The sequence below is a fragment of the Microcaecilia unicolor genome, chromosome 11 (genome assembly GCF_901765095.1).
Source record: "Microcaecilia unicolor chromosome 11, aMicUni1.1, whole genome shotgun sequence".
NCBI lineage: Eukaryota > Metazoa > Chordata > Amphibia > Gymnophiona > Siphonopidae > Microcaecilia > Microcaecilia unicolor.
Window position 1 is genome coordinate 97,387,410 of NC_044041.1, and position 23,164 is coordinate 97,410,573.

Genomic DNA, 23,164 nt, shown 5'->3' on the forward strand with positions numbered 1-23,164 from the left:
ATGTCCCGGAAGCGAGCCTTAAAGTGGTTAGGGCTATGTCCCGCCTCTATCCTTTGACTGAAAGTGAACGTGAGGCCTATCTGTGGCCTACCGTGGATTCTTTAATCACTACGGTGACTAAGAAAACGGCGTTGCCGGTGGAAGGTGGCACGGCCCTAAAGGACGCCCAAGACAGAAGATTGGAGGCGGCCTTAAGGTCGTCCTTTGAGGCGGCTGCTTTAAGTTTGCAGGCCTCAGTTTGCGGCTCCTATGTGGCCAGGGCGTGCCTGACTATGGTGCAGCGGGCTTCCCCTTCGGATCATTCCTTGAGGGCTGATTGGCCGGCCCTGGAATCGGGCTTAGCCTATTTGGCAGACTTGCTGTATGATGTCTTGAGGGCCTCAGCTAAAGGCATGGCTCAGACAATCTCTGCGCGGCGGTGGCTTTGGCTGAAACATTGGTCTGCTGACCACGCCTCTAAATCCCACCTGGCTAGATTGCCTTTTAAAGGCAAGCTGCTCTTTGGGGTCGAGTTGGACAAAATCGTGACCGATCTCGGCACGTCTAAGGGCAAGAAGTTACCAGAGGTCAGGGCTCGGGCTAGTACTCGTCCCGGTACCTCCAGAGGACGGTTTCAGGAAGCCCGTCGGTACCGCCCGGGCAGGTCGGGTTCCTCTGCCCCCTCTTCCTTTAAGAGGAATTTCTCCCCCAAGCAGCATTCCTTTTGCAGAGACCGCCGTCCCGGAGGTGCTCCCTCCGGTCCTCCCCCAGGGTCTCGTACCCAATGACGGGGCCTTGGTCCACGCCCCAGTGCAGATTGGAGGACGGCTGTCCTCGTTTCTGGGCGAGTGGACCACAATAACTTCAGACGCTTGGGTGCTGGAAGTCATCAGAGACGGGTACAAGCTAGAGTTCTGCCGACCCTTAAGAGACGGGTTTGTACTCTCTCCCTGCAAGTCTCCGGTCAAAGCTGTGGCAGTGCAGCAGACTTTGGACAATCTGATCCGCCTGGGTGTGGTCGTTCCGGTGCCAGAAAGTCAGCTTGGCAAGGGGCGTTACTCCATTTACTTTGTGGTACCAAAGAAAGGAGGTTCTGTCCGGCCTATCCTCGACCTCAAAGGGGTCAATCGGGCCTTGAAAGTGCGGCACTTTCGCATGGAGACTCTCCGCTCTGTTATAGCGGCAGTGAAGGCAGGGGAGTACCTGGCATCCTTGGACATCAAGGAAGCGTACCTGCATATTCCCATCTGGCCTCCTCATCAACGCTTTCTGCGTTTTGCAGTCCTGGGCCGACACTTCCAGTTCAGAGCCCTCCCGTTCGGGTTGGCTACTGCTCCGCGGACCTTTTCCAAAGTAATGGTGGTCATCGCGGCCTTCCTGCGAAAGGAAGGAGTACAAGTCCATCCTTATCTGGACGACTGGTTGATTCGAGCCCCCTCTTATGCAGAGTGTGGCAAAGCTGTGGACCGGGTAGTTGCTCTTTTGAGCTCCCTGGGATGGATCATCAACTGGGAGAAAAGCCAGCTGCGCCCGACTCAGTCCCTGGAGTATCTGGGAGTTCGATTCGACACCCAAGTGGGCAGAGTGTTCCTGCCGGACAATCGGATTGTCAAGCTTCAGGCTCAGGTGGACCAGTTCCTAGTAGCCTCTCCTCTTCGGGCTTGGGACTATGTGCAGCTGTTGGGCTCTATGACGGCCACGATGGAAGTAGTGCCCTGGTCCAGGGCTCATATGAGACCACTACAACAATCTCTGCTGCAGCGCTGGACTCCGATGTCGGAGGATTATGCTGTGCGCCTTCCCTTGGACCCAGCAGTGCGCAAGGCGCTGAGCTGGTGGATGCAGACAGACAAGTTGTCTGCGGGAATGCCTCTGGTGACCCCGGAGTGGATTGTCGTCACGACGGACGCCTCTTTGTCGGGCTGGGGAGCCCACTGCTTGGGAAGGACAGCGCAGGGGCTCTGGTCTCCTGCAGAGGCAAAGTGGTCTATCAACCTCCTGGAACTCAGAGCCATTCGGTTGGCGCTTTTGGAGTTCATCCCGGTACTGGTGTTGAAGCCGGTACGGGTCCTGTCGGACAATGCCACGGCTGTGGCCTATGTCAACCGCCAGGGAGGTACCAAGAGCGCCCCTCTAGCCAAGGAGGCTATGAATCTATGCCAGTGGGCGGAAGCGAACCTGGAACAGCTGTCAGCGGCCCACATTGCCGGAGTCATGAATGTCAAGGCGGACTTTCTCAGTCGCCATACCTTGGAGCCCGGAGAGTGGCAGCTATCTGCTCAGGCGTTCTTGGACATCACGAAGCGCTGGGGTCAGCCGAGCCTAGATCTGATGGCGTCATCGGCCAATTGCCAAGTGCCGCGCTTTTTCAGCAGAGGGCGGGACCCTCGATCCCTGGGAGTAGATGCTCTTCTCCAACAGTGGCCGACTCAAGAGCTTCTCTATGTGTTCCCGCCCTGGCCCATGTTGGGCAGGGTGCTAGACCGGGTGGCAAAGCATCCCGGCAGGGTAATCCTGGTGGGTCCGGATTGGCCCAGACGTCCCTGGTATGCGGACTTGATCAGGCTCTCAGTCGACGATCCTCTGCGGCTGCCAGTGGAGCAGGGCCTGTTACATCAGGGTCCCGTGGTGATGGAGGATCCCTCCCCCTTTGGTCTTAAGGCCTGGCTATTGAGCGGCAGCGTCTGAGAAAGAAGGGCTTCTCAGACAAGGTCATCGCCACTATGCTGAGAGCGAGGAAGCGCTCTACTTCTACTGCTTACGCCAGGGTTTGGCGTATATTTGCAGCGTGGTGTGAAGCAGGCTCACTTTCTCCCTTCACTGCTCCAATTTCTTCAGTGTTGGCGTTCCTGCAAGAAGGTCTGGAGAAAGGCCTGTCGCTCAGTTCCCTTAAAGTCCAGGTAGCGGCTCTGGCTTGCTTCAGGGGCCGCCTGAAGGGTGCTTCCCTGGCTTCGCAGCCAGATGTGGTGCGCTTTCTCAAGGGAGTTAATCACCTGCGCCCTCCTCTGCACTCAGTGGTGCCTGCGTGGAATCTCAACCTGGTGCTAAGAGCATTGCAGAAGCCGCCTTTGGAACCCTTGTCGAGGGCATCTCTGAAAGACCTGACGTTGAAAGCAGTCTTTTTGGTGGCTATCACTTCAGCCAGAAGAGTTTCCGAGCTCCAGGCGCTCTCATGTCGAGAGCCCTTTCTGCAGTTCACTGAGGCAGGAGTGACTATTCGCACAGTGCCTTCCTTCCTGCCCAAGATTGTTTCTCGCTTCCATGTGAATCAGCAGCTCTGTCTCCTTTCCTTTCGTAGGGAGGACTACCCAGAGTACTCTGCTCTTAAATATCTGGATGTGAGACGAGTCATCATCAGATACTTGGAAGTGACCAATGAGTTCCGGAAATCGGATCATCTGTTTGTCCTGTTTGCAGGTCCTCGTAAGGGTCTGCAGGCTGCTAAGCCTACAGTGGCAAGATGGGTCAAGGAAGCCATTGCAGCGGCTTATGTGGCCGCGGGGAAGGTGCCGCCTATCCAGCTGAAGGCTCACTCCACTAGAGCTCAGGCGGCCTCGATGGCAGAGGCCGGGTCCGTCTCCTTGGAAGAGATATGCAAGGCGGCAACTTGGGCTTCGGCTCATACATTCTCCAAGCATTACCGCTTGACTGTGGCTGCACGGGCGGAGGCCCGGTTTGGAGCTTCAGTGTTGAGGTCAGGGATTTCAATGTCCTGCCCTGGGTGAGTACTGCTTCGGTACATCCCACCAGTCTATGGATTGATCAGCTTGATGATATGGAAGGTAAAATTATGTATCATACCTGATAATTTTCTTTCCATTAATCATAGCTGATCAATCCATAGCCCCTCCCAGATATCTGTACTGTTTTTATTCTGGTTGCATTTCAGGTTCAAGTTTAGTCTTCAGTTACTTCAGAAAGACTTCGTGTTCAAGTTTTTTTCACTTGGATTCTTCAAGAGTTGAGACGAGTTTGTGTTACAGTGAGCTGCTGCATTCCTCTCCCCTCCGTTTTATGGGGCTGGATTGAGATTTAAATTCTGCCGGCACTCCCTCCCGCTTCGTGCGGCTGTAGGGCAGCTTTGTACCCCTCCCGCTTCGGCGGTGTTAGGGTCAGTCAGCTCCTCCCGCGGTTGCGGTTGCAGGATAAGCCAGATCCCCCCGCATCGGCGGGTGTGGTGTCCCTCCCCCGCTCCGCGGGGATGAGCTGGACGGATTCCCCTCCCCCACTTGTGTGGGGATGAGCTGGGTTAATTCCCCTCCCCCGTTTCGGCGGTGGTGAGCTGGGCAGAGTGTCCCTTCGTGGGTGTAATTCTCTAAGTGCTGAGTCCTGCGGATGGAGCTTTGATATCGACATACTGAGGAGTTTCCGGCAGCACATGACCACATATAGGGAGGCAAAAGTTTGCTCTCTATCTCCACCTGCTGGTAGATGGACACAACCCACCAGTCTATGGATTGATCAGCTATGATTAATGGAAAGAAAATTATCAGGTATGATACATAATTTTACCTTTGTGCTTAATCCCTCCCGGGTCTTAGTTACTACCAGCTGTCGCTTCTCCCCTACATCCTGACTGCTTTTTAACACGAGTAGGATCCCGTACCCCCTGCTTGTTGAGAGAGTACATGGCAACCTGGTTTTCTGTCTGAATTAGCACAATTTGATTCTTCAACCGATCTCTGAAAACCTTTAAAGCGTTCCAGATTGCCTGCAGCTCTAGGAGGTTTGATGGCTTGGTCCCATGGGTGTGAAGCCCGTCCACATGTGCTCCTCATCCCAGAGTGGATGCATCCATAGTCAAAACTTTCTGGGGAAGAGAAATTTGGAATGGATGTCTCAGGGTTAAATTGGGTTGAATCATCTACCAGAGAAGCGACTGTGCTAACACTGGAGTAACTGTGGTGACATCTGCAATGTTCCCTGTGGGCTGACACTACTGAGAAGCTAGGTTGCCCACAAATAGAGGTTAGCTGTGGGACTGACTTGCAGTGTGGAGGTCATGTGGCCCATCAACTTCAGCATGTGCTGAGCTGTGACCTGCTGGCTACTCTGAACCTGAGTGGTGTTGGCAACAAGGGCATCTTCCTGTGCTGGAAGCAGATGGGCTGAAGCTTGCACTGTAATTAGCAGGACTTCAGAATCCTGTTTTACAGGTTTTTGGATTGGGTACTGGCCTCTACTGGAGAGATTTTTGGGTCGAGTACTGGCCTGTGGTGGAGAAAGTGTGGTCAGCCAGGAACTTTCGTTCATATTTGGTGGGCGTGTCCTCAAGCTCAGTTGTACTGGTAAATGGTTGTACAATTGCTGTTTTAAATGCGATTATATTGCTTCTTAATGGGGTCCCTCTAGGCATGGACACTTTAGCTCATCAGTTTGTGGCTACGGTGGCTTGTCTATGTTTAGCGTCCTTTTGGAAGAAGTGCATGACCACCTCTAGAGATCATCTATTTAAACTGGACCACCTATGTCTGATGAACCAATTGACTGCTTTGAAACATAACTCTTTGAGGACCTTTCGCAGTATTTGGAGGTCTTGTTTGCGATGGTGGGGATTGCCTTGAGGCTGGGTGGCCCCCTTTTGGGGCTTATTTCTGCTATTGGGGTACCCTGTGGTCTCCGTTTCTCTCTTTTGTTTTGTGTATAGTGTTATAAGGAGGTGTGTGTGGGGGACAATATATAATGCTTGGCATTATACTAGTTGCATGGTAAATACGGCTGTTTTGCTTTATGTTGTATGCTGGATTTCTGGGCTGTATTTCTATCAATGTGATGGTGGTTGTTGGTTGTTTTTTTTTTTTTTTTTTTTGTGTTACTAAAATTCTAATAAAATGTTTAAAAAAAAGAATCCTGTAGTGCTACTTCTCTTTGTACAACCTTCAGTCTTCATTCTCTCGCTAGCTTCTGCCCTCAGCTGTATGCACATTACTACTTGCTCTTTGGTATTAGATTGTAAGCTCTTTGAGCAGGGACTGTCTTTCTTCTATGTTTGTGCAGCGCTGCGTATGCCTTGTAGCGCTATAGAAATGCTAAATAGTAGTAGTAGTAATCTGTTACCTTCATCTTGGTTAAAAGTCCCTCATCATGGCCTTCTATCGCTCGCCCTAAATATGGTTCATTGCAGCTTGTCCTTTGGAAATGTTCCATTGAACTGGAAGAAGGCTATTGTTAAACCAATACTTAAAAGCTCTACTATGGATCCTGATCTTTCTGCTAATTATTGTGTAGTATTGAACCTGTGATTCTTGGTGAAGTTCACATAAAAATTGTCTTTCAGCGGTTCTCTTTCCATGTTGAATCCTCTTCTATTCTTCATCCTCAACAGGGTGGCTTCTGTGTGTGTCATAGCGTGGAAATGGTTACCTGTGCCCTGATTAGTGAGGTCTATTCAGTTCTACATACCGGTAACATAACTTTAGTCATTTCATTGGATTTGCAGCATTTGACTTGCTTAATCATAAACTTCCTTGTCATCAGCAGCAGATGAATCCATTAATTGATGGGTTGTATCTGCCTACCAGCAGGTGGAGATAGAGAACACTGAAAAACCACAGTGACCCTTGGATGGCTAGCCCCAACTGCCTTCAGTATTTCTCTATCTCCCAGCAGGTGTGGACGTAGCTTGATCAGCTCCTGGATTTCAGACTGCCTGGGGTGGCTCCTGTTCTTTGCCAGTTGAGCAGGGATGTTGTGTCTGGTGTTGCCCACTTTAAAGGCATATAGGTTCGCCCTTTCCCTGCCTTACCCATTCCCCCCACCTCCCGGGGTCCCTCTGTTGCTGCCTGCCTCCAACTTTCCTCACCTTCGCTACTTATGCTTGGCTCTGGCGAAAGTTTGAGGCGTGGGGTTTTTCAAAGGCGATCACATCCATGCAGTCTACAGTCTCGAGAGTGCTGAACCTTTTGCAGGAGGGCTTTCAAAAAGCCCTGCTTACAATTCCCTGCGGGTGCAAGTGGCAGCATTATCATGCTATCAAGGGAAAGTCGCTGGCTTGTCCCTTGCTGCTCACCGGGACATTGCCCCTTCTCAGAGGAGTGCTTAGTCTCTGTCCTCCCGTCTGGTTGCTCTGTCCGGCCTGGAACCTGGGGATGGTTTTGAAGGCTCTCCAGTGTTCGCCCTTCGAGCCGATTAAGTGAGCTTCGGAGAAGACTCTCAAGACAGTCTTTTTGGTGGCCATTACATCGGCTAGACGCGTGTGAGCAGGTGCTGTCCTGTCGGGACCCTTTTCTGCAATTCTCGGAGTCCGGAGTAACGGTGCGTACAGTGCCTTCCTTCCTGCCTAAGGCGGTTTCAGCGTTTCGCTGGAACCAGCCCATTTTTCTTCTTTCCTTTTCTAGGGAAGAGTTTCCGACTCCTTTGGGCAGTTACATCTTCTGGATGTCCGCAGGGTGCTGTTGCAGTATCTACAGATGTCAAATGACTTCAGGACTTCTGATCGCCTTTTTGCTTGTTGTCAGGTCCTCAACGTGGGGGCCCGGCGTCTAAGGCCACTATAGCCCATTGGCTCAAGGAAGTAATTTTTTCTGCGATTCTGCTTTCAGGTCGGTCTACGCCTGAAACGTTTAAGGCGCATTCCACGAGAGCGATTTTCTCCTCGTGGGCTGAAACGGGTGCACTCTATCTTCAAGAGATCTGTAGTGCGGCTACTTGGGCTTCTCGGCTCTCATTTGTCCGGCATTACAGGCTGGATGTTGCAGCGAAGCAGGACGCTATTTTTGGAGCACAAGTGCGTGCTCGTGGTGTGGCCTGTTTCCACCCTATTTAGGGAGTGCTTTTGTACATCCCATCAGTTAATGGATTCATCTGCTGCTGATGACAAGGAAGGGAAAATTAGGTTCTTATCTTGGTAATTTTCTTTCCTTTAGTCACAGCAGATGAATCCATGATCCCTCCCTGTCTGACTTTGTTTTTTGTTCAGATCTTTCATGCAGATATAAATCTCATTGGGAGAAGTTGGAAACCAGTTCTCAGAATTTCTACATGATGTTCTACTACAGGAGGTTGAGATCGTCCCTCCTTTGCATGGTTATTGCTCTTGTTCTGGGGCGTTTGTTCGCTGTGAGGAAAGTTTGTTATTATACCTTTATGGTTCACTCTGCTTTGGAAATCTCAAATACTGAAGGCAGTTGGGGCTAGCTGTCCAAGAGTCACTGTGGTTTTTCAGTGTTCTCTATCTCCACCTGCTGGTAGGCGGATACAACTCATCAGTTAATGGATTCATCTGCTGTGACTAAAGGAAAGAAAATTACCAAGGTAAGAACCTAATTTTCCCTTTTGTTTCAGCGACTTGCGGAAATAGGAATATCAGGTATAGTGGTTTAGTTTATTCCTTCAGAACCATACTAATATGGTATCATATTTTCAGATGCCATTTCATCATTGTGTTTGGTATCCTGTGGAGTACTTCAGGGCTCCATTCTTTCTCCTTTATTTTATTTATTTATTGCATTTGTATCCCACATTTTCTCACCTCTTTGCAGGCTCATTGTGGCTTTAATTTATATCTCGGTCCACTAGCCACTCTTACAGTCTTTTAACATCAAATTCTGTTTTTATGCTGATGATATCTTGCTAATGTACCCAATTTTCCAGCTTAACATTGATTTACAACCTCTCCAACGCTGTCTCATTTCCCTTGAGCAATGGTTATTTGTACACAAGCTGTATTACGGGGCCTCTTTCTCAACCCAATATAAACTCTCTTCTCTTTAATCCCTCCTTTGTCTCTGTTTGATGTTTTCGATACCTGTGTATTCTTATTGACTCAGGTTTAACTTTTACAGATCAGGTTTCTTTTGTTTTAGGAAGCTATGTTATCTTCAGAATCTTTCTGCTTTTCATACTCTGACCCATGCCTGTTTAATTAGTTTATTTTATCTTATTGTAATTCCATCTGTGCTGGCATATCAAAATATAATCTTAGGTGTCAAAAAACTTTGCAGAATGCAGCAGCAAGTCTTTTATGCCGAGCCTGCAAATTTGATCATGTGTGTCCTGTATTCAAAAGATTGCATTGGTTACCAGTACAATATTGTAGTCTTTTTAAAATCTATGCCCGTCACACAAGGCATACCATTTAGGAATTCCTCTGTATTTATCCACACTTATCATCCCTTACACACCTAAACACGTTCCCTTAGGTTGCTGGATGAGACAACACGTAACTCTAGATTTTATTTTGTGGCCCCCAAAACTTGGAATGATCTGCCACAATTCTCTTGGACTGAATAGTCTTTTACTAAATTCAAATCATTGCTGAAGACCAATTTGTTCCAGTTATCGTTCAGTGTTGGTTCTTAATTCATGGTGATCATCATTAGCTAGTGCCTGTTTACACATTGTTTGCAAATCGTAGTGTTCTCGTGTACTTGATTTATGGTGTTCTTTTCCTATTAATTATGTTGATTTTATTTTATTTGTAAACCGCTGCGATCTGTTCACCAGTATCTGGTATGTCGTTTGAAAATAAAGTAGAGTAAAAAGACTCCAATGCACTCCAGTTGTTCTGAGAGCAGATGGGACTTGGGGTAGTTGATAATGAACCCTAGTAGCTTCAACATTCAAATAGTTCTCTGCATTGACTCTTGAATACATAAGAATATAGGTTTTGCCATACTGGGACAGATTGAAAGTCCATCAAGCCCAGTGTCCTGTTTCCAGCAGTTTCCAATTCAGGTTACAAGGTCCTGGCAAGATCCCAAAACAGTAGAATAGATTTTATGCTGCTTATCCTAGAAATAACTGTTAAATGTATTTTAGACCGTCACTCTGTCCCATGAAACAAGATATCAAAAAATATACACAGAATGTATGAATGCAAATATAATAGTTTTAAGGGCTGTTAGACTAAAGTGAGGAAGAGTCTCATATATAATACACGATAATATTTCTTTCACTCAATAGGTGAAACAATTGCACGTGTTTGTGTCTTAATCATTGACTCAGCCTCCACCATCCTAATTATAATGACTGCAAGTCATTTTTTTGTCAGTATAATTAGGATGGTGGAGGCTGAGTCAATGATTAAGACACAAACACGTGCAATTGTTTCACCTATTGAGTGAAAGAAATATTATCGTGTATTATATATGAGACTCTTCCTCACTTTAGTCTAACAGCCCTTAAGACTATTATATTTGCATTCATACATTCTGTGTATATTTTTTGATATCCTAGAAAAAAGCAGTAGGTTTTCCCCAATTCCAAGTAGGGAAACGCATGAGCTCATAGTTTGTGTAGCAACAGTGCAATTATAGTGAGGTATTTGGTAAAAACTCTGGGAGCAAATGTGTTACTGGTAGTGGTGTCTCCCTACTCAAAATCTGAGGGCACCCCGACAAAAAAGCCCCAACAAAACTGCCTGGTAACAAAACAGTCCTTGACAAATCAGCCTCTAACAAAATAGCCCTTGACAAAATGGTCCCTCCCACAAAGTAACCCTTGACAAAATGGTCCCTCCCACAAAATAACCCTTTACAAAATGGTCCCTCCCACAAAATAACCCTTTACAAAATAGCTCCTAGACAAAAATAGCCCCCTAGAAAAAATGCAGTGCTATTTTCTGGGCAGCCTGATCAGGCCCTTTTGTCGGGGGGGGGGGGGGGGGCTAATTTGTCAAGGGCTATATTGTGGGCAGGCCATTTTGACAGTGTCTTGTTATGTCAGAGGCTATTATGTTGGGAACATTTTTTGTTTGGAGCTATTTTGTCAGGGCTATTTTGACCGGGTACCAAATCTGAGATACTTCCAAGTTACAGGAAGTATCTAAATGTGGATATAAGCTTCTCCTGAATCCACAGGTTCCAGGTTCAAAATGCGCAGCCAAGAGAGTTTACAAATTCCAACACCAAAAGCAGAGAGTCTGGATGCCACATCAGAAGTGTCAAAAAGTGCCCCTATCCAGATCTTTTCTACACTCCTGCCTACTGGCTGTCTGGCGAAGCTGTTCGGCCTGCTCGGGAGGGAGAGTGCCTACAAAGTCCAGCACATTACACCATGGACCTCAAGAATGTGCTTGTGTAGAGCTGGTAGGTCTGGATGCGGGAGAGGAGCATCAAGGCCTGAAAAGCCTTTCTAAAATAATCCAGTGTTCAGGCTTCCCTTCCCGGGGGAGCAGAAGCGTGAGTTTTCAAGCTTCTGGCTCTTTTGAGGGTGGATTCGACCACCATGAAGTGGTGTGGCAACTGAGCATTCTCAAATCTGGGAGCCTTTTAGACTCTATACATGGAGTCCAACTTCTTTAGGTATGACCTGCACAGAGAGAGGGGTCTCCCAGTTCTTCACCTGTGATCCCTTCAGGACACTGTGAATGGGCACTGTCGCAGTCTCCCTGGGAAGAGAATCATAGTCAAGGACTGTCAAGAAGTGTGGCGTGGACTCGTCCTCAATCTCCAACTTAACTGGCGTTGCCTCCGCCATTTCCCATTAAAAAAAAAACAACTATGAAGGAGAGCAACTCTGGGAGAAACTTTCTTCTGTCTTGCTGTGGGGAAGGATCTGAAGGTATTTCAAGGTACCTCTCCTCTAATAAGTCCTCTGGGCTCCGTCTCGGACATCTAGGAGCGATCCATCTGAGACTCAGCAAAGTATTAATCGTGGGAAGTCTGAGTCCGTGCCTGCCTTGGTTCACTGGCATGTCCAGATCTTGAAAGTGGGCACTGAGGTCTGAATTTGTCCTGAGACTCTGGGGAAGCTTCCTCCCCCAATGTGGAGAGTCATCGCATTGGCACCGGCATCAATGACTGCTCAACAGGCAAGGCGTAGGCCTCCAGGAGGATGGGCTGTAGCAGATCTACAGCTAGTGCAAGTGACCTTAATGCCTCAGCCCACGCTGATGTAGAAAGCACCCCAGTTCCTCCTGGAGCATGGCCTGGGCCCATTGTTTGAGGCAGGCATCAGTAAAGCCTGGAAGGAGGCTGGTGTGGGGAGAGCCTGTGAAGTTGACAGTGCCATATCGGTAGCAAGATCCTTTGTGTGGGTTGACTGAAACATAAGCAGCGCTTCCACAGAAGGGGAGCACTCCTTGTGCCAACGCTTCTCATGGGAACGCAGACATCCCAGAGCTCCCTGCATCATACCTCGAGGAGGACTGATGCCGATGCTTCTTAGACTTTGCACAACGTTGCGGTCCCTTGGTGTCAGTGAGGATGATGTTGAATCCACACAAATCCTTGATGTCAAGGCCAATACTAATTGGTCACAGTGCCCCCTGTCGAAGCAGGCAGAGATCTCTTCCATGCTGGTGCACTCCAGTGTCAGATGCAGCTCCAACAGCCATGCGGACCGGTGCTTCCAATGCTGATGTCAATGGATCGGACTTGGGAGCACCAAAAAGTCTTGTGCTTGGCCTCGCTGTTTTTCTGAGTTCTTTTCTGCATTTTTAAACAGAGAACACAGAGGCCCTCATGGTCTGGGCCTAGGCGACGGACACCAGGTTTGGGAATCAGTCCCAGTGATGACGTTATTGCACCTATTGTACTGCTTAAAGCTACTGGGAACTTTGAGACATGAAGGGGAAAACAGCTGATTCTAACTCAAATGGCTCAATTGTGAGAGAGGTAGACTCTGAGGAAGCAAGACATAAAAGAATCCCTGCCAGTGCTCAGGCCTAAGCTAGCCCAAAGAGCCACCAAAAATAAAGAAAACTTAAACTTGTTGCAAACTCTAAGAATGTAATAAGGGAGGGCAAGGAAAAGAAAAAAAAAAAAAAACAAGAAGAAATGAAGGACATACCATAAGGGAAGGCACACAGGAAAACACAAAATCAAAAAGTGCTTGACACACTGAAGAGAATTCAGGAGCATGACCTCAAGTGGAGGAGTAGCCTAATGGTTAGTGCAGTGACCTGAGAACCGGGTACGATTCCCACTGTAGCTCATCGTAACCGTGACTGTGGACAAGTCACTTAATCCTTCATTTCCCCAGGTTCTAAGTAAGTATTTGTATGTAATATGTAAACTGTTTTGATTGTAACCACAGAAAGGTGGTATATCAAATCTTACCCCCTTTCCCTTTCTGCTTCCTGGAAAATGAAGACATTTGCGCAGGGACGCTGCCAGAAGCTTCTTAAAGTGAAGTTACTCACCTGTATCAGGTGTTCTCTGAGGACAGCAAGACATGCATTCTTACTTCCCCTCTCATCTTCCTTTGAGTTGAACTTTCTTAGCTATTTTACCATACTGATGTCCCATGTGTTCATGCTAGGTGGGAAGGCGCACACATGTATGGTTTAACACTACCAAAAGTTTATTAAAGGCACAAGAATGCTCATGTTTTGATCCCTTTCTGCAGTTTACCAAAGCAAGTGTTTCTATTGGAACAGTTCCTTTCTTTCTACCATAGGTGGTTTCTACCTTTCATGTAGACCAGGGACTTCAGCTTCCAGCATTCTGCTGAGAAGTTTGGGGAGGTGAGTTTACAGTGTTTGTAGGTATTCATAGAGTTTTGTTCAAGTACTTAAATGTTTTTAATACATTTTAAAAGTCAGACTGTGTTTTTGTGGTGTTTGGCAGACATAAAAAAGGAAATGCAGCTTTTAAAACAGCAATAGGTCGAGAGCCTGCTTTGCATCTTAATTCCTTTGATCAGGTGCATGACAGCTTCATGGTGGAAACTTGCACTATTTCTTCATTGGGAGATTTGTAGAGCCACCACTTGGTCTTCTTTATGTTCATTTATAAAGTTTTATAGACTGGATATTCAAGCCAGAGAGCATTCTGCTTTTGGGAAAGCAGTGCTATTGTGTCTTCTTCCAGCCCAATGTGACTATTGCTTTGCTATATCCCATTCATTCTGGACTGGTCTGGTAGGATGAAAAGGAAGGGAAAATTTGTTCATAGCTGCTAATTTTTTTCCCCTTGAATCCGGCCAGACCACTCCAGATACCTGTCCTGTGGCCTGAGCTGATTCTCCTCATTTTATCCTTTTGTTTCAACTTCTATTTCGAGGAGGGATAACAACCTTTGAAGAGTTTCTTGACTAGGTGTTTGTATGAAGCAGAACCCCAAATTCCTTCCTGAAAAATGTTTTGTCTTGCTCATGGTTATGAGATTCATCATTTACTTTGTTATAGAGATATTGGTGGACATTGCCTGTGCAGTACCTTTTATAGCGTAGCGCTCGCAACTCTTTTAGTCTCTCTCAATCTGTTGGTTGATGGACACAATCCATGCACTCTAAAATGGAAAGAAAATTAGCAGGTTAAAACCAAAGGTTTCTTTCCTTAGCGTCCCTCCGGACCGGACCAGGATTGGACTCTTGGGTTGTGCTTGCCTACCAGCAGGTGGAGACTGAGAAAAACTTGTGACTCTGGAGAGCCAATAAGAGCCCTGGTCATGTGACCCTAGCCTCAGTATTTTCTCAGTCTCCCAGCAGGTAGGAAGCGAGCCCATTAGTCTCTCTCTTTATCTTTCTCTTTTAGAGGTTAATAATAAGAACAACAACAATGCTACCTCTTCTTCTGTGCCTAGGAATTCTCTGTTAGACGCTGGTCAGGTAGGGATTTCTTTTCCTTTCTTTCTTTTACAGCCTCTGGGGGTGTTAAACTCGGGGTGCCCCCGGGTCCCTCCCCCCTTCCTCCCCATCTCCCATACGTAGCTGGGAAGGGCTACCCTTTGTTTAGCAAGGTGTAGGCCTCTGGGAGAGGCAGCCACTCTGGAAAGTCCCACATTTTTAACCAGCAAGCTCAGTTGTTTAAAAAAAAAAAAAAAAAAAAACAACCAGACTACTATTTTATTTCTCTTCAGCACTGTTCTTTTCTAGCTCGGCTGTATTGTTTGGCCATTTTTAATAGGCAGCCATTTGTTACTCTAAAGGAATTAAAAGAAAACGAAATTAAGACAAGAAGCTTTTTCCTTCTCCAGACTTTTGCTGGCAGTCAGCTCTTTCTTAGCTCAGCTTTTAAAATATATATGTATATACATGTGTATATATATATATAGATATATATATATATATATATATATATAGATATATATAGATATATTAATACTAGCGAATTATTCAGCGTCTGTGTCTTTAAAAGGGGCGATTTTTTTATTCATAATTATTTTCCTCAGTTTTCTTACATATAAAAAAAAAAAAAAAGGCGCGAATCGCTAAGGCGCGGGCACGCTCTCCTCCGATCTGTCGACAAAGCTCATGTTGAGACGTGCTGTTTATCAGCGTCGGAGGAGAGGCTAAAGTTTTTGCTATTTCCTGCTTCGTCGCCGTCGTCTCTGCCTTCGTGTCCTCCATGTTTTTCTTCTTCGATCCTCGTTCTTTTTTACTTTTGGCGCGATAGGACACCATTTTTGAATGCAGCGGCAGTTTCATTTCCGCGGAAGCGTTGCTTTTATTATGCTTTAGTTTCGAGACTGTAGAAGAACGGAGATATTGTTTCTGGGATAGTCTGGAGATTTGCAGCAGAGAGGTGTTTCCCTCGGGGTCTTTTTCTTCTAAAGACTTTCAGCTTCAGTTCCTATTGTTCTCTCTATGTAAGGTATTCGGTGCTGCGTGTGTCTGGTTCCGCTATTCATATGTTAAAAATAATATTTTGATTGTCCCTTATGCTTTTATTCTTAGGTGGCCCCTATAGGGGATGACTGTATGTTTTGGTTTACTACTACTTACGCAGCACTGTACAAATGAACATGAAGAGACAGTCCCTCTAAATTGGACAGACGAAACAGACTGCATTTGGACAGTCTGTTTGCCTTTGACGGTGCGTAGCTAGTGCACGAGGAGGATTTCCTTCTTAGTATGTTTGCTTTTTCTCATCTCAGGTATCCTAAATTTTTCCTTAGGCATGGTGGCAGTCAGGCATTCATTTAGCTGCACTTTCTATAAAAAAAAAACTATAAAAAAAAAACAAAACCCAGCTGCAGTGTGGTGCACTTGTTTTTTTTCAGAGCTACAGTGGGGGAAATAAGTATTTGATCCCTTGCTGATTTTGTAAGTTTGCCCACTGACAAAGACATGAGCAGCCCATAATTGAAGGGTAGGTTATTGGTAACAGTGAGAGATAGCACATCACAAATTAAATCCGGAAAATCACATTGTGGAAAGTATATGAATTTATTTGCATTCTGCAGAGGGAAATAAGTATTTAATCCCTCTGGCAAACAAGACCTAATACTTGGTGGCAAAACCCTTGTTGGCAAGCACAGCGGTCAGACGTCTTCTGTAGTTGATGATGAGGTTTGCACACATGTCAGGAAGAATTTTGGTCCACTCCTCTTTGCAGATCATCTCTAAATCATTAAGAGTTCTGGGCTGTCGCTTGGCAACTCGCATCTTCAGCTCCCTCCATAAGTTTTCAATGGGATTAAGGTCTGGTGACTGGCTAGGCCACTCCATGACCCTAATGTGCTTCTTCCTGAGCCACTCCTTTGTTGCCTTGGCTGTATGTTTTGGGTCATTGTCGTGCTGGAAGACCCAGCCACGACCCATTTTTAAGGCCCTGGCGGAGGGAAGGAGGTTGTCACTCAGAATTGTACGGTACATGGCCCCATCCATTCTCCCATTGATGCGGTGAAGTAGTCCTGTGCCCTTAGCAGAGAAACACCCCCAAAACATAACATTTCCACCTCCATGCTTGACAGTGGGGACGGTGTTCTTTGGGTCATAGGCAGCATTTCTCTTCCTCCAAACACGGCGAGTTGAGTTCATGCCAAAGAGCTCAATTTTTGTCTCATCTGACCACAGCACCTTCTCCCAATCACTCTCGGCATCATCCAGGTGTTCACTGGCAAACTTCAGACGGGCCGTCACATGTGCCTTCCGGAGCAGGGGGACCTTGCGGGCACTGCAGGATTGCAATCCGTTATGTCGTAATGTGTTACCAATGGTTTTCGTGGTGACAGTGGTCCCAGCTGCCTTGAGATCATTGACAAGTTCCCCCCTTGTAGTTGTAGGCTGATTTCTAACCTTCCTCATGATCAAGGATACCCCACGAGGTGAGATTTTGCGTGGAGCCCCAGATCTTTGTCGATTGACAGTCATTTTGTACTTCTTCCATTTTCTTACTATGGCACCAACAGTTGTCTCCTTCTCGCCCAGCGTCTTACTGATGGTTTTGTAGCCCATTCCAGCCTTGTGCAGGTGTATGATCTTGTCCCTGACATCCTTAGACAGCTCCTTGCTCTTGGCCATTTTGTAGAGGTTAGAGTCTGACTGATTCACTGAGTCTGTGGACAGGTGTCTTTCATACAGGTGACCATTGCCGACAGCTGTCTGTCATGCAGGTAACGAGTTGATTTGGAGCATCTACCTGGTCTGTAGGGGCCAGATCTCTTACTGGTTGGTGGGGGATCAAATACTTATTTCCCTCTGCAGAATGCAAATAAATTCATATACTTTCCACAATGTGATTTTCCGGATTTAATTTGTGATGTGCTATCTCTCACTGTTACCAATAACCTACCCTTCAATTATGGGCTGCTCATGTCTTTGTCAGTGGGCAAACTTACAAAATCAGCAAGGGATCAAATACTTATTTCCCCCACTGTATTTCTGTAAGATGTGTCTGTGTGTATATATGTGTGTGTGTATATATATATATATATATATAATGTATAGTAGTGCTGCCACACTGGAAAAGGGCCTAGAGTCCATCGAGTCCAGCTCCCTAGCTACGAAAGCGGTCAATCCAGGCCAAGGGTGTCTGGTAAGCTGCCTAAATGTTCAAACATTCTATAGAAAACAAATCATTTATACATTTGGTTCAGTTCAGTTTCCTGCGAATTGGCGTCAAGCGCTCTGGGATATTTATTTATTTATTTGTTGCAGTTGTATCCCATGTTCCATTACATCATGCATGATGAAAATATATAGGAGATTATTCATTTAGTATTGCATAAGGACCTTGGGAGTCATTAAGTGGCAAAGAAAATATACTTTTAGTGTGGCATAGGATCTTGGATGTTTCTTCTGATATCATATGAGTTTCAAGGGTATATTGTGTAACTGCAGCGGCTGGCAGTTTATCTGGACCTTCACTCAAGTCTGCAATAAATATAGCATTGACAGGTTGTACACATTCTGGTTTTTTGTCCAGTATGCCCTTTCATAGCATCTACTATCTTTTTCTCTTGCTTACAGACCTTATGTTCTTGTCTCAAGCTTTCTTGGAGTCAGATACAGTCTCATACTTTCTTACAGTCAGATACAGTCTTGTATTCTCCGCCTTCACCAGAAAGGCTATGGCACAAATTCACCACCTTTTTTCCGTTTATAATATTTTTCCTTTCTTTTTTTCTTTTCGTGCTCTGCTCTCTCACTCCAGAGCTTCTTTTCATTTGGAAGGGGATTTTGTTTTCACTTCCTGGGCATTTTTGCCATCACTACGTTGGGCCCAATGCAGGTTGTAATTACCACATTCATCTGTATTGGGTGTGGGTCCGTATATCTCACTATGGCAGGAGAAAAGACCATGATGCGAGGATGATGACAAGGTCCACATTACCAGTTTTATTGCCCTGCTCTTTCGTAGCGGCGCTCATGAAACAAGGGCTCCTCGTTTCATCCTTTCCTGGACGACCGGTTCATGACAGAACGTCTTATTGGCAGAGTTGTCATGTCACGCACAGGGGGGTGCATTTTTCTGCTGACTCTAGGTTGGGTGGTGAATGTTGCCAGGTTTATCATTTCTTCTCTCCTTTGATTTCTCATGTGATCTCAGATTTCATTACATATCATCTCTGCTTTTCTCTCTTTGTTTAGTCAAGCTGGAACAGAGTATTCTGTCTTCTCTACATGCATCCCACTTTCTAGCGCCCAAGAAGGAATTTTTCTTCATTATATTTCGAGTCTCAGTAGTCTCCTTTGACAACTTTTCACTTCTTCAATGTCATGGACATGGGAATATTTGTCTAACTCTGGGAGAGTGTTTTTTCTTTCCCTACTGGATAGCGAGGTGGTGAGAGTCTGACGGACAATGCCTTAACAGTAGCTTAGGTCATTTGTCAAAGTACAATGAAGAATCTACTCTTCACATGGCATGTGGTTGGATTTAAAAAAACCCCAAAAAAAACGCATTGTGTGTATTTTTTCTCTTGGATTTCACTCTTCTTTCAGGGGAAGAGACTCGCATCTTCTGGGCTTTGTCAGTGGATAGTACCTTAATGGGATGTCCCTCTTCTACAATTTTTTGTTGTCGCTTTGACCTCACGTATGCTTCTTTTAGTCTCTTGCTGCAAAGACAACGGCAGGAGTACATGTCCTCTGGCAGCAGGGATCTTACAGTCTTCTTCTCTATCTTTTTCCTCGATATTTTCTCTTGGGTTATGACTTTCTTTACATCTCTCTGATATTCTCTCACCTCTCATATATTCTCTCCTATCTGGTTATTTTTCTCGGATGAAATCCCTCAGTTGCCTATGTAGTCTTTAGAGTGCAGCACTCTGGTCTGCTGGTTGAGATTGAGCATCCTCTCTGTAGGTATGTCTCGAGAATATAGACAGTGGACAATTTTTCTACATAGGTACATGTGTATTACCACACTCGGAAAAGGTCAAATGTCCCATCGAGCCCAAAGGGCACCTGCCTAGATTCCTAAACGGACAATCTTTCTATACATGTTATTCCTAGAACTGTGTAGTGGTTTATGGAATTCAATATAAGAGGTATTAATGAGGGTATTAACAAGTGTCTACATTTCATTTCATTTATTCATGTTTCCTCTAATTGGTGTTTGCGGCAAGAATTTCAGGTGATCTGCTTGCAGAGGCAGCAGCTACAGATGATTGTTCTATCTCATTTCAATTGCGCTCTGAGATATGTTTTTTCCATATTCTGAAACTGCAGCGGCTGGCACTTTATTTGCACCTTTAGTCAGCTTGGCGGCAGGGATTTAGATGCTTTCTTCTCCTGCATAGCATTTTCGGCTATGATAATTTATTTAATTGTACTCTTGTTTTCACCTTTTTAGTTTCCGGTGATCAGGTACTTTCTCTCTGTCAGTTTTTTCTTTCTTCCAATCTGCTGTTAGGTCGGCTAGGATATCTGTAGGAGTGGTAGTTCAGTATTCCTGTTGCCATTTTTCTCAGCTGAGGTGGATTCTTGGCAGATTTTTTGTTTCGAGGCGGCTCTGCTTTTAGCTTTGCAATCTTTTCTTTCAGCAGTTTTTTCTCTTTATAGAGTCTCCCTATCCTTCGCGCTGCACAGCTAGTGCGGTAGGTAGGGGACAATAGTCATTGTCGCTTGGACTTGTAGGATTTTTTGTTTGTTTTGTAGTCATCCTATTTGGTTTGGTGGCGGCTCTTGGATCTTCAAGCTTTTGGCTTTGTATTCATCCTAGTCTGTTTTCAGGTACTCTTCCGCGTTCTCAATGTCAGTCCCTCCCGTAAGATTACTGCTTTGGTACTCCCCAAGAGTCCAATCCTGGTCTGGTCCGGAGGGACGCTAAGGAAGGAGAAATTAGACCTTACCTGCTAATTTGCTTTCCTTTAGTCCCTCTGGACCGGACCAGGTCCCTCCCATGTTTTGTCATTTTTTCAGCGGAATAGTAAAATAAATAAATAGATAATTAAAAAAAAAAAAAAACAATAACAAGCTTGTATATTTAGCATTTTCAGTGACCCATGCCACATCTCTAGTTGGAGTTGCGGGTGGGTTCCGTTACTGCTATATATGTGTACGTATTTATGTATGTATGTATCTATACAACTTTAAAGGGGACCTTACCGCTTCTCTGGTGGGAGTTGCTGGTGACCTATACTTCAAGTGAGCCATACCACTTCTCTGGTGAGAGTTGCTGGTGAGCTATTATACCAGTGGGCCATACCACTTCTCTGGTGAGAGTTGCTGGTGACCTATACTTCAAGTGAGCCATGTGAGTCATATCTCTTCTCTGGTGGGAGCTGTGGGTGAAGTATGATACAAGTGGCCTATACCACTTCGCTGGGGACAGTTGCTGGCGACCTATACTACAAGTGGGCTATACCTCTTCTCTAATGCTGGTGAGCTACAATATGAGTGAGCCATACCACTTCTCTGGTGAGAGTTGCTGTGAGCTATAATACAAGTGGCCCATACCACTTCTCTGGTGAGAGTTGATGGTGAGCTATAATACAAGTGAGCCATACCACTTCTCTGGTGAGAGTTGCTGGTGAGCTATAATACAAGTGAGCCATACCACTTCTCTGGTGAGAGTTGCTGCTGAGCTATATTACAAGTGAGCCATACCACTTCTCTGGTGAGAGTTGTTGGTGAGCTCTAATACAAAAGGGGCCATACCGCTTCTCTGGTGAGAGTTGCTGGTGAGCTCTAGTACTCGGCTTTGTCGAGGAATTTGTGGCTGATAGGATTCCATACGGCACAGAAGGTTTCTCTCTTTCTTTTCTGCTTGGTTAGTCAAATACTGAGACTAGGGTCACATGACCAGGGCTCTTATTGGCTCTCCAGAGTCACAAGTTTTTCTCAGTCTCCACCTGCTGGTAGGCGAGCATAACCCAAGAGTCCAATCCTGGTCCGGTCCGGAGGGACTAAAGGAAAGCAAATTAGCAGGTAAGGTCTAATTTCTCCTTACCATTGGTAACTGTCACCAATAATGTGCTGTGTGTTATACAAGAGGCTTCTTGTCATTTCCCTCATTGTTAGTTTTGAATCTTTTGAGAAACAATTTGCTGTAACTTGAAATATGTTGAGTGACGTCTGCATTTTGCAGAATTTTCATTTCTTTTTGATGTTCTATAAAATATTTTAATAAGATTCATGCCCCAAAATATTGCTGCTAAACAAACTGTCTTGTCTTCATGTAGTGGAAAGGAACCACCCAGCCCATGAAACTAAACACACGACCCTCCAATGGACTCCTCCGGCATATCCTGCAACAGGTATATAACCACTCGGTGACAGACCCAGAGAAACTCAACAACTACGAGCCCTTTTCCCCTGAGGTGTATGGAGAAACTTCCTTTGACTTGGTGGCCCAGATGATCGATGAAATCAAAATGACTGAGGATGACCTGTTTGTTGACTTGGGCAGTGGTAAGTGTGCAGATCTGTATGAAATAACATATGGTAGCACTAATAATTTGAGAGAGATGGTGGCATATCCATGACCTTTAGGATTTGCCAAGTGAAGTTGAGACATTTTGTCAAAGAAGGGAAAATCTTGTTAATCAAACCATGTAAAACTAGATCTAATGGATATACTGAAAGTAGCCCAGTCAATATTCAAAGTTATTTAATCATGTAGGAGAGGCTCTTCCCACTTGAATCGTGCTTTGCATGCCAGCAGATGATATTCAGTGGCATTTAACTGGGTAGTGCTGCTGAATAATATTGGCTCCAATGGGCCGTTTTTAAAATGGGCAGGAGAGGGGCATTTTGAGGGTGAAGTTGGAGAGGAGCTGACAGGTGTGTGGAAGCCAGCAATATTCAGTGGCACTGCCCAAGTGCCTAACCAAAGTTAGGATTGCAATTACTGTTGTCCTATTTGGTTGCTTATCTATGTGGTGCTGGCACTGAATATTGGGCAGCAACCACATAGTTTCTGGGTAGTGGCTGTTCGATTCCTCCCCCCCCCCCCTCTAGGCTTACGTACATCTCTGGTGGTCTGGGGAAAATATCCAGGCAGGAGTGATCCCCACTTGCTCCTGCTCCTAGTGGTTCCATGCTGTGAGCTCTAGAAGTGAAGGCTGCAGCAGCAACTTTAGTACATGGAGCTGCTAGTGGCAGGAGGAAGTGGGGATCACTCCTGGTTGGATACCCTCTTCTTCTCCCCCTCCCCCCCAGTTGTAGGTAGACACGTTATCTCAGCCAGCTTTTTATTGGGGTCCAAGCTATACAGGTTCTTATAAAATTGTGCAAATTGAGCCTGATTATCTTTCTCCTTATATAACAGTTTCCTCCCCTTCCCTTTGATCTTCAAGATAGTGGTGCCTTTCTGCCTCTGCTTTAATTTCTGTGCCAACAGAGTTCCCAGTTTATTTCTAAACTTAAAGTACCTCAGTTGGACCATTGGTATCTTATGATCAATTTCATCTACGTATGTACAGTTATTTTAAGTTCATTCTAAAATGCTTCAGACACTAAAGGTCTGCTCTTCTCCCCCTTTGTGCATGTTTTGCTTCCTCTTTATGAATCTGTTCGAATAAGGTCATTCCCCTCTATTCTTGGTTTCTTTTTCACAGCATTTCATTCATGAAACCCCCCCCCCCCCCCCACACACACACACACACCACTGCCTTAAGGCCTTTCCATA

General features: G+C 45.8%; 1 protein-coding gene across 2 annotated transcripts in view; it reads left to right on the forward strand.

The window, feature by feature from the left end:
- The window catches only part of DOT1L (DOT1 like histone lysine methyltransferase), a 642,515-nt gene that overhangs the window by 198,708 nt on the left and 420,643 nt on the right, over positions 1-23,164 (forward strand). For both annotated transcript variants that reach the window (XM_030219845.1, XM_030219846.1), the window contains exon 5: positions 21,717-21,945. In XM_030219845.1, the coding sequence (XP_030075705.1) occupies positions 21,717-21,945 (229 nt within the window). The remainder of the gene's footprint in view (positions 1-21,716; positions 21,946-23,164) is intronic.